This window comes from Lycorma delicatula, chromosome 4, assembly GCF_047948215.1.
Source record: "Lycorma delicatula isolate Av1 chromosome 4, ASM4794821v1, whole genome shotgun sequence".
NCBI classification, from domain to species: domain Eukaryota; kingdom Metazoa; phylum Arthropoda; class Insecta; order Hemiptera; family Fulgoridae; genus Lycorma; species Lycorma delicatula.
Window position 1 is genome coordinate 172,257,520 of NC_134458.1, and position 10,518 is coordinate 172,268,037.

General features: G+C 34.9%; 2 protein-coding genes across 2 annotated transcripts; both read left to right on the forward strand.

Annotated features, from left to right (window-relative positions):
* Positions 1 to 567: 567 nt before the first annotated feature.
* LOC142322754 (uncharacterized) lies at positions 568 to 5,485 on the forward strand. Its single transcript, XM_075361828.1, has 3 exons — positions 568 to 658; positions 3,655 to 4,409; positions 4,622 to 5,485. The coding sequence occupies exons 1-3, from the start codon at positions 568 to 570 to the stop codon at positions 5,483 to 5,485; spliced, it is 1,710 nt and encodes a 569-aa protein (XP_075217943.1).
* A 998-nt stretch (positions 5,486 to 6,483) lies between these two features.
* On the forward strand, positions 6,484 to 6,936 carry LOC142322755 (uncharacterized). Its single transcript, XM_075361829.1, has one exon. It carries the CDS (start codon positions 6,484 to 6,486, stop codon positions 6,934 to 6,936), a length of 453 nt encoding a protein of 150 aa, XP_075217944.1.
* Positions 6,937 to 10,518: the final 3,582 nt, after the last annotated feature.

Below are 10,518 nucleotides of genomic sequence, written 5' to 3' on the forward strand. Positions count from 1 at the left end.
CTTTGATGTAAACCCAAATTTTAAGTGTCTGCTTGGTAATTTTGAACTTTCTGGTACAATTCTTTTTGTACATGCCATAGCATTAATATTTTTATCTCTTGGCATGATTGCTAATGAACTTGAACAATTATCAGTATCAACACTATTACTTACTTGTTGCACACCAGAAGTAGAAGCACTATCAGAATAATCTTCAACTCATGGTTTCCTTGGAGACAGTTTTTTGAACCATTTATCCATTTTATGAAGGGTTTAAAATCAGTACCATTTAAGAGTCAACCAATCACAGTTATTATAATTCACACTGCTATCTATATTAGCTCTGTAGAGTTCATAAAATTCTCTCAGTGATGAAACAGATATACGACCTAACAGCCACTTGCACAATGGTGCACTGAGTAGTTGGGACATGAAACCGGACACTAGTGTCTGGGTAGCTCAACATCATAAATGCACCAGCTTTAAAGCGCATGCGCACGAAGATAGCAGTTTCTTGTTGAATGTTCAGAGGTATCTTCCCTCCAAAGGAAGAGTGCTTTGCTTCTCATTTAAGTGTTTATAGTGCGCATGCACTTTAAAGCCGGTGCATTTATGCTGTTGAGCTCCTCAGATACTAGTGAAAACAGACACAGTGACTACTTCTTTGGTGAACCCCTAAGTATCACTTTGCGTACCCACTGGGGGATGTGTACCCCAATTTGAAACCACTGCATTAGATCATTTATAAAATGTAACAAATTATTGAAAGAGAAAAGCAGAATAACATAGAAGAATGTATATAAAGCAGAAACATTATTAGTTCAGTATTTATACCCCTGATCAAGTTTTAAGAAAAGAGGTAACATGTCAAAAACAGTACTAAAATAAAAATTAATACAACTTATCTAATGTACAGAAACATAGCAGATCATTTAACACGGATACCATGAGAATTGCCTGCAAACTTCAACTCTTATTTACGGTTCCCAATGAATTTCATAGTAACATCAGTCAGCACCAAACCTAATAACTGTTGAAAATTGATAAGAAAACTTTATTTTATTAATGACACAGCATGTGAAAGGTAAAAAATATTAAAAACAATGAAGTGAGACAGCCAGCATTCCTCGCTGTACAACAGTTGTTTTTTGTTTATTATTAAAAAATAATTGTTATTTTTTGTTTACTATGTGGAGTGTCAGTAATCCTCATTAAAAAGATAATATAAACAAATGGAACAAAAATATACAAAATTAAGCAATGTTTTTTTACGCAATTATAATAATATATTAGTTTTATAGACAGTTTCATTATAAATATTTTAAATGAGTTTTTGTGAAACATGTTAAGCACATACATTTTTTACAGATGTTGCACTTGGTTGAGACATTTGACCATTCTTCCTTTTTTAGCGACGTCTGCATAACAGTATACACACTCTCCTAATGCAACAATTTCTTTTGGCTTTTTCTGATTTTATGAGGATATGTTTCTCATCAACTGTTTTCATATTTACTCATTAGTTGGATCTCCATTTTGATCAATTCCCAGCATTTGTAAGACTAATTCTCCTCTACATTTAGCAACAGATTTTTGTTTTCCTTGAAAATGGTTGTAAATTAACCATGCATTTACAACAAAAGTATTTAATAATACTTCAAATGCCACCTTATGGTAACGCCTAATTGTTTTACATTGATGAAAAGTAATTAGTCATTTGATGTGATAAGTCGATTCCCTGCTTACCTTTATTGTAGTTTATTATAGCTACAGGTTTTGTGACAGGTTCTCCTGATCTACTACTTTTACCAGCTAGTTTCATTTCTAATGTGTATTTTCTGGTAAGGAAATGGACATCACACCTATCCTTCCATTTTGCAACTACAATTCCACTTGAATATTGTTTCTCAACTATCTCACCTTTTTTACTTCCTTGTACTTCGTAAAGGAATTTTTGTAATTTCAAAAAATTTCGGTTTTCAGATTTCAACGGAAATATCCATTTTGACCATCCCTGAATTCATCTTGACATCTGTACATATGTATGAATGTACATACGTATTATGCATAACTCAAAAACAATTAGCGGTAGGATGTTGAAATTTTGATAGTTAATGCATAAACCATGGTGTATAATTTTATTGTATTTTGTTTGTGTAGATATAGACAATCTATTTTGAACTGTGTAAATATTTTTAGTCGAATGGCTTGCATGATATCATTTTACATTCAGCCCAGCGATAAGAGAATTGCAGAGTCTAAATAGTGTAGTATGCGATCAGCCAGAAAGCAGTTAGTGGTAAGCTGCTATAGAATGTTGATTGCTATATTTACTTTACTGTAGTTGTAATTACATCACCAACTCCAGTATCTTGTTTATTATTCCGTTTCTTGTTTATTATTCAATCCTGAGAAATATTCATCTAAGTCATAATTTATTTTTTCTTTTAAAGTGTTAGCTCATAATTATGTTTCTTATTGTGTCTTCAGTCAAAACATTTCTGTGCTAAGCAAATACAACAGAAATTATTTACTTCTGCTCATTTATCACAAAACGCTGTTTGAAGACATTTATTTTATGACCATTATTTGTTGTAATATCTAGTTGTATATGTCCCCTTTTGAATGTAACTGACTCAACCAAAAGTGTGCTAAAAAGCCCAAAATCCAAAGAAATTTGGATTTTAGACTTTTTCTTAACTGCAGTAATGAGCCCTCATTGAGAGCTTTTCAACAATATATCATAAGTGGTACTTATTTTCATTGGTTCCAGAGTTATAGCCAAATAAAATTTTAATTAACAAAATATATGGATCTTACAAAGGGGAAGGGGCACGAATAGGGGATCTTACAAAGGGGAAGTTCGAATCGGACTTCATCTCCTATTTTTTTTAAATTTAAATATATTGATTTATTAATCTCTGATGGTAAAACAATTGTTAGGCTGTGTGAGTATATTTGTGTGAGCTGCATGTGCGTGCATTTGTTGGAGTAAGAATAGTGGGAGTGTGTGTGTGTGTGTGTGTGTGTGTGGTGGGGACTTACACTAGTCAGTCAGTGCACTCTAGGCATTCAACCATGTTGAACATGTATCTGTTTATGGCTAAATAAAGTAATTTTAGTGTCATGTATGTGGTGTCAATTCATTCAAAAACATTTGGTCCTCCGAGAGAGATGTCGTGTCCAGGACTGTGAAGTTGTAAGAGTGTTTATCGACAATGTCAGGTGCATTTTGTGCTTAAGTGTCTACCTTCAAGGACACTAGATTGTAGTAATACACAATACATTGATAGTTAATGCATAAACCATGGTGTATAATTTTATTGTATTTTGTTTGTGTAGATATAGACAATCTATTTTGAACTGTGTAAATATTTTTAGTCGAATGGCTTGCATGATATCATTTTACATTCAGCCCAGCGATAAGAGAATTGCAGAGTCTAAATAGTGTAGTATGCGATCAGCCAGAAAGCAGTTAGTGGTAAACTGCTATAGAATGTTTAGTTTTATTTTGTTTACTGATTTTATTTGTATTTAAGGAAGATTTAGGGAAGCAACGTGGTATCATTAAAGCTAAATTTACCAGATTTAAAAATTATGTTGCAAACAAGGCGTCGGTTGATGAAGTAGGACAATTGTGATTAGGATTTGAGATATTAAAAAAATTATATTCAGACTTTGATGTTGTGAAAGTGCATATTGAATCTCTTGATGATACTGAAAGTGAGTCTGATAGAGATTCCTTTGAAACTGATTATTTCAGATTGGTAGAACAGGTGCAAAATTTCATTGAAAAACATTCTCCTAACCCCAAGTCAATAACAACAATTACTGACAGTACAAATATCAATCAAAATTCTGTAGGACTGCCATCAATCAATTTACCCACATTTCAAGGAAACTATGATGAGGGGCAATCATTTTCTGATGCATTTAAATCTGTGATTGATATAAATACATCTCTCAATGAGATGCAAAAATTGTACTACTTAAAATCGGTGCTTACGGGAGATTCTGCTGCTATCCTACATTCACTCGAAGGATCAGCAGAAAATTACAAAACAGCATGGGAGTTATTACAATCTAGGTATGAAAACAAGCAGTATTTGGTCAATAAACATGTTAAAGCTTTATTTGGTCTAAATAAGGTCGATAAAGAGTCTGCTAAACTTATCACACAATCAGTTGATAATACTCAAAAACATTTGCGTGTGCTAGAGAGCTTAGGGCAGCCTACAAGCCAGTGGGATTCTATGGTCATTCACTTAGTGACAAGGCAGTTACATAATAATACATTCAGTGAGTGGGAAGTATCATTAAAGAGTGATGAAATACCCACATTGAAGATGTTATTTCAATTCTTGGAGCAAAGGTGCCGGCTATTGGAAGCTATTGAGGACAGAAACGCTAGTGTTAAGCATTCATTTCCTGTTGGTAATTTTCAGAATTCAAAAATAAATTTGTTCAAAAGGGCAATATTTCTGTTAATCATGCACCTTCACTTAATAAATGTCCTATGTGTGAAAATTTACATCCCATTTATTTGTATGGGATTTTATTTCCCAGACAAATAAATCCCTGGCAATATCAATTAGGGAGAAGGAAGCAAAAAGACTAAGGTTATGCTTTAATTGTCTTTTAGAAAAACATAAAAGTAGTGATTGTACAGCAGGTACATGCAAACTGTGTGGCAAAAAACAATACATTATTGCATTTTCCCGAATTGCAAAAAGGGGGAAATGTAGACAAACCACAACTTCCAATTGATGCTCGAAAGGGTGAAAGTAGTCATACTATTAGTGCTCCACCAAAGATTGTATCCCATTCGAACTCTAAACAAGTGAATGTTTCAGTTATGTTATCTACGGCAATCATGACAGTGTTAGATGGTAATGGAGCTCCTCACTTATGTAAGGTTTTGTCAGATTCAGGCTCTCAGTCTAACTTCATAAGCAAAAAAATGGTACAATGTTTATGCTTGAAAACAAAAAAAAATCATACTGAGATTAGTGGTAGAGGGCAATCATCCACTCAAACAACACAGAGTACCCAGTGTGTCATTAAGTCTAGAGTCAGGTCATTTTCTACAACAGTGGATTGCATAGTGTTAAAAAACATTACCCAACGACTTCCAACATGTTCACTATTGAGATCCAGTGTTAAAATTCTATGTAATCTTTCATTAGCAGACCCCAAATTTTTCAAGCCATCACATATTGATCTTTTAATAGGCGCAGAACACTTTTTTCATTTAATTACTGTTGGACAATTGAAACCAAGCAGAACATCAGTGGTACTCCAAAATAATGAGTTAGGATGGATAATTTCTGGAAAAGTGGTAGCATCAAGTCCAGTCAGGACAACATTAACATGTAACTTTGCTATTGAAGATAAAATCGATCAACAATTACAACAATTTGGAGATTATAGGAAATTAAGCACAGTGAAGGTCACCAGTTGTCTAAAGCAGAATTACAGTGTGAAAATCATTTTAAAGAAACAATGACAGGTGATGACAAGGGCCAATTCATAGTCAGATTACCCATCCAATCTGTTGACAAATTAGGTGATTCAAGAGATACAGCAATGCTTAGGTTGAAACAAGAATCATGTTTTAGTAAGGATTCGTCATTGAAGGAACGTTATGCTGCATTCATGAAGGAATATGCTGAACTGGGACACATGGAGCTTGTGGTAGAAGTGGAGGTTGAATCAGAGCAATCAGTATATTATTTGCCACACCATTCAGTAACTAATGAAGCGAGCTCAATGACGAAACTATGAGTTTTGTTTGATGGTTTGTGCAAGACCTCTACTGGGACATCTCTAAATGACATTTTAGAAGTTGGGCCTAAATTTCAGGAAGACTTATTTCATTTATTAATAAGGTTCAAGAAACATCAACCTGTTTTCATGGCCGATATTGAGAAAATGTACCGTCAGGTCAAGGTACGTAAAAAGGATAGAGATTTACAATGTATTCTATGGAGGGAGTCATCCTATAAGCCAATACAAACATTTTGATTGACCATAGTCACATACGGGACAGCATCAGCACCCTATCTGGTGACAAAATGGCTTTATTAATTAGCAGTACAAGAAAGTGAAAAATTTCCAGAAGCATCAAGAGTAACAAAAACTGATTTTTATATAGATGATGTACTCTCTGGAGTGGATACCATAGAAGAAACTTCAAATAGAGCTAATATCAATGCTTCAGTGTGGAGGTTTCCAACTAAGAAAGTGGTGCGGAAATGATTTTAGACTTCTTGAGTGGTTAGCTGATGCTTACAAGCATCAACAATATACTGTGAAACAAAACAAGGAAGGAGAATCTGTGAAAATGCTTGATGTAATGTGGATCAAACAGAAGATACCTTCTTGGTTTCTGTTAAATTGAAATTAGATCAGCACCTCACAAGACGGACAGTGTTGTCACAAATTGCTTCATTATTTGATCCGATAGGGTCAATAGGACCTGTAATTTTGAAGGCCAAAATATTTATGCAGCAATTATGGTTACTAAAGATCGGATGGGATGATCCACTGCCTGCACAACTTCAGCAGTCGTGGAAGAATTTTGTAAATGAGGTTCCAGAACTTCAACTGTTGCGAGTTCCAAGAAAGTTATTCCCTGCTGTGACAACTGACATTGAAATTTACGGGTTTTGCAATACATCGGACCTTGCATATGGTGCCTGCATCTACATTAGAAGTAATTCATCTGAGCTTGGAATCAACATAACACTCCTGTGTGCAAAATCAAGAGTCGAGCTCATTAGGAAGGTGTCCATACCCCGATTAGAACTCTGTGCAGCATTGCTTTTGGCACAACTTGTAAATCAAATAGTGACAGCCTTAAAACTACATTGTTCAGAAATTGTAATGTGGTCTGATTCAACAGTCACTCTAGTTTGGATACTCATCGAGTCATCAGTGGAAAAAATTCATAGCTAACAGGGTGGCTCAAATAAAAGAACTGACGGGATCAGGTGAATGGAGACATGTTCGCAGTGACAACAACCCTGCAGACTATGTGTCTTAGAGGTCTCATGCCTAGTCACATCCATAATGTGAGCATGTGGTGGAATGGTCCAGGATGGTTAGCTGAAGGTAGAAACAACTGGCCTGCTATAGATTTGAAGGAGACAGAGTTAGAGAAAAAGAAGACTTCAGTGATTGCAGTACTTTCAGAAACAGTGGTGTTCTGGACAAGATTTTCATCATTTTCTAGACTTCAACGAGCAGTTGCTTACTGTAAATGAGCTTAACTCACCAATAAGGCAGTTGGTGAAACTGGCACAGAAATGATTTCATGAACAGTCAAGTTGGAATAAAAATTACCAGTACATAAGAAGAGTCGATTAAAAACACTTAATCCATTTGTAGATGACAATAACATAATTAGAGTTGGAGGGCGGATTTCAAATTCTGCAGTTGGTTATTCCCAAAAACATCCAATGGTGTTACCAGAAAAACACCAACTGACTGAATTAATAATGAAATATGAACATCTACGACAATTGCATGCTGGTCCGCAACTGTTGTTATCCTCAGTACGCACAAAATTTTGGCCACTGGATAGAAAAAAATACAGCCAAAAAGATTGTACGTGAATTTGTGACATGTGTTTGAATGAAGCCAAAGGGATTTAAGCAGATGACTTGCCTCCTGAACGGGTCCAACCAAACCATCCGTTCATTAATACAGGAGTTGATTATTGTGGCCTTGTTTATATACGACCAAGTAACAAAAGAGGTGTTACTTCAGTGAAGACTTACATTGCTGTGTTTTTCAACTAAGGCCACTCATTTCGAACTAGTTAGCAACCTTTCGACCGATGCATTTCTAGGTGCACTAAAACTGTTATGGCTTGTCGTGGAAAGGTATCACAGATATTCTCAGATAATGCCACTAACTTTGTCGGGGCAACCAATGAGCTAGAAGAACTCAGCAGGTTATTTAAGAGTGATGAACACCTCAAGAGAGTAGAAGAATGCCTAGCACAGAACAACATAACATGGCATTTTATTCCTCCTCACACACTTGGGTGGTCTGTGGGAGGCAGGCGTAAAATTGGTGAATTATCATCTTAAACAGTTGAATGGAAGCGCAGCCTACAATTATGAAGAAATGTATACACTTTTGACCTTATTCATAGCCTGTCTAAATTCCCGACCAATAACACCTTTATCAAATGGTCACTTCCTGGTTGGTGATGTGATTGCAGCTGCAGTGGAGCCAGACCTGAGAGATTCCTACCAGTCGATTATCCAGATGGCAATTGGTTCAGCTCCAACTGTTTTGGTCAAGGTGGTCAACCAAATACCTGTCCAGCCTTCAAAATCGAGTAAAGTGGCAAAGACAATCATCGCAACCATCTGTAGGTGATTTGGTTATCATCAGGGACGATAAACTTCCTGCTATGAAATTGAGAATGGGGCGTATCCTCATGCTTCACCCGGGAAAAGAGACTGCTGAGAGTGGCATCACAGAACACAGCCTCTGGTCCCATCAAGAGAACAGTGGGAAGATTGTGTCCACTCCCTATACATAAATAATGTGTATGTAATAATTTATAAAAAAATGATTGTGTTTACAAGGTTCTGTTGTGTCCAAGGGACATGTGTCTAAGTACTCTATAATGTCATTGTTATAGACTTATTAGTTTTCAGTATTTAGATACTCATTGTAATTTGGTGTACTTAATCTTTGTAAATTGTTAATTTTTTATTTCATTTTATTTTGTTGTTGTGTTGAAGGGATGGCTTACAGGTGGGGGCATGTTAGGCAGTATTTGTGTGAGGTGCATGTGCGTGCATTTGTTGGAGTGAGAGTGGTGGGAGAAAATGTGTGTGTGTGTTTGTGTATGTGGTGGGGATGCGGCGTTAGTCAGTCAGTGCACTCTAGGCATTCAACCATGTTGTATCTGATTAAGGCTAAATAAAGTAATTTTAGTGTCATGTATGTGGTGTCAATTTATTCAAAAACAATTTTTACGATGAATAATAATTCAATAATGAAAAAAAAGAAAAAATATCATTAGTTATTAATGGAATAAAATTTTATGTACTTTTTGTTTTAAAAAAGAAATGTGTATATGCAATTTAATAGGCATACAAGGAAGTCATGAGGTGTCTACCTCAGATTTGAACTGAGAACGAGTGTCTCTATTATTCTGTAAATAGTTTACTGCATTTTTATTGGTTTCCGCAATGATCAGTTTTAATATTAGAGTAGTAAAAAATTGAACTATCAACATATTTTCTTTATTATTTGAATAACTTTTATCATAATTACAATTTTCCCTGCCTGTAAATGTTATACATAAAGGTAATTTACTGGCTAATACTTGCTGCCATTAATGTGGAAATGACTGTGAGTGAGGTTGTGTAAACAGTAGTGTCATGTAAACTAAACCCACCAGGATGATCTAATAGTGAATGCGTTTTCCCAAATCAGCTGATTTGGAGGTTGAGAATTCCAAAGTACTAGTAAAGACAGTTACTTTTATACGGATTTGAATACTAGATTGTGCATACCAGTGTTCTTTGATGGTTGGGTTTCAATTAACCACACATCTCAATTATGGTCGAACTGAGACTGCACTAGACAATACTTCATTTACACTCATACATATCATCCTCTGAAGTAATACCTGAACGGTAATTACTGGAGGATACATCATGTAAACTGTCATTATCGTATTCTGATGATGAGGTTGATAATAAATCTTCTTCATCTGGCTGAAATTCTGAACCAGATATAGAAAAACTCCCTTTACCATCACTCTCTTGAAGAGCAGATAAGAGTTCATTATCTGATACCTTACTATGCCGTTTCCTGTTTGTAACTCCACTACAACCTAGTTTAGGATTCATATAAAAAAATTGTTCAATAATATAAAAAACAGTTAATAAATACCCTTAGAATGCGTATTTTCACATTAAAGTATGCATTAGAACACTAACTTAAAACTAAAAAGTATCACTTTTCATTTTTAAATTATCAATTTCTTTAAGATCGGTTTACGATATATTATGGCTTGAAAAATGCTAAATTTGCCTAATATTAGCCTATTATCTACTACATTAGAAATACTCAACACAAAACTAAACGAAAATAGCACAAAATAAACTCTAAAGAACAACATAACCAAAGTTGAACATTCATTAGAAAACAAGTAGTTAGTTCTAAAAAAAGACGATAGGTGGTGAATATTTGCAACATTAAAATTGGCATTTTCTGTGTACCCCAAACAGAAATTATGTTCCTATAAATTGCTTTCTTGTGATTGTGTATTAAAAAAACACATGTGTGAGGAATGGCGGTATTCTTCATTGTACAGAAGTTATGAAACCTGAGTAGTGCGGGCAATTTACACGGTACCTAACGAACTACTCTGTATTTTTACCGATAGTCAACATGTTAATTTATCATTGTTTAAATTAAGACATGGTAATTTTGTAACATAAACCCACACAACAATCAACCTAGCCTATCGTTTTACTCTTTGTGGGTGGGTCCTTTTATTGATAA

Excerpts from the sequence above, each read along its gene's own strand:
- LOC142322754 (XM_075361828.1), top strand. The coding sequence starts at position 568 with ATGCACTTTAAAGCCGGTGCATTTATGCTGTTGAGCTCCTCAGATACT. Across the intron at positions 659-3,654 it reads CTTCTTTGGTGAACCCCTAA|ACTTTGATGTTGTGAAAGTG; the intron begins GTATCACTTTGC and ends AATTATATTCAG. Across the intron at positions 4,410-4,621 it reads GTGTTAAGCATTCATTTCCT|AAAAACATAAAAGTAGTGAT; the intron begins GTTGGTAATTTT and ends ATTGTCTTTTAG.
- LOC142322755 (XM_075361829.1), top strand. The coding sequence starts at position 6,484 with ATGCAGCAATTATGGTTACTAAAGATCGGATGGGATGATCCACTGCCT.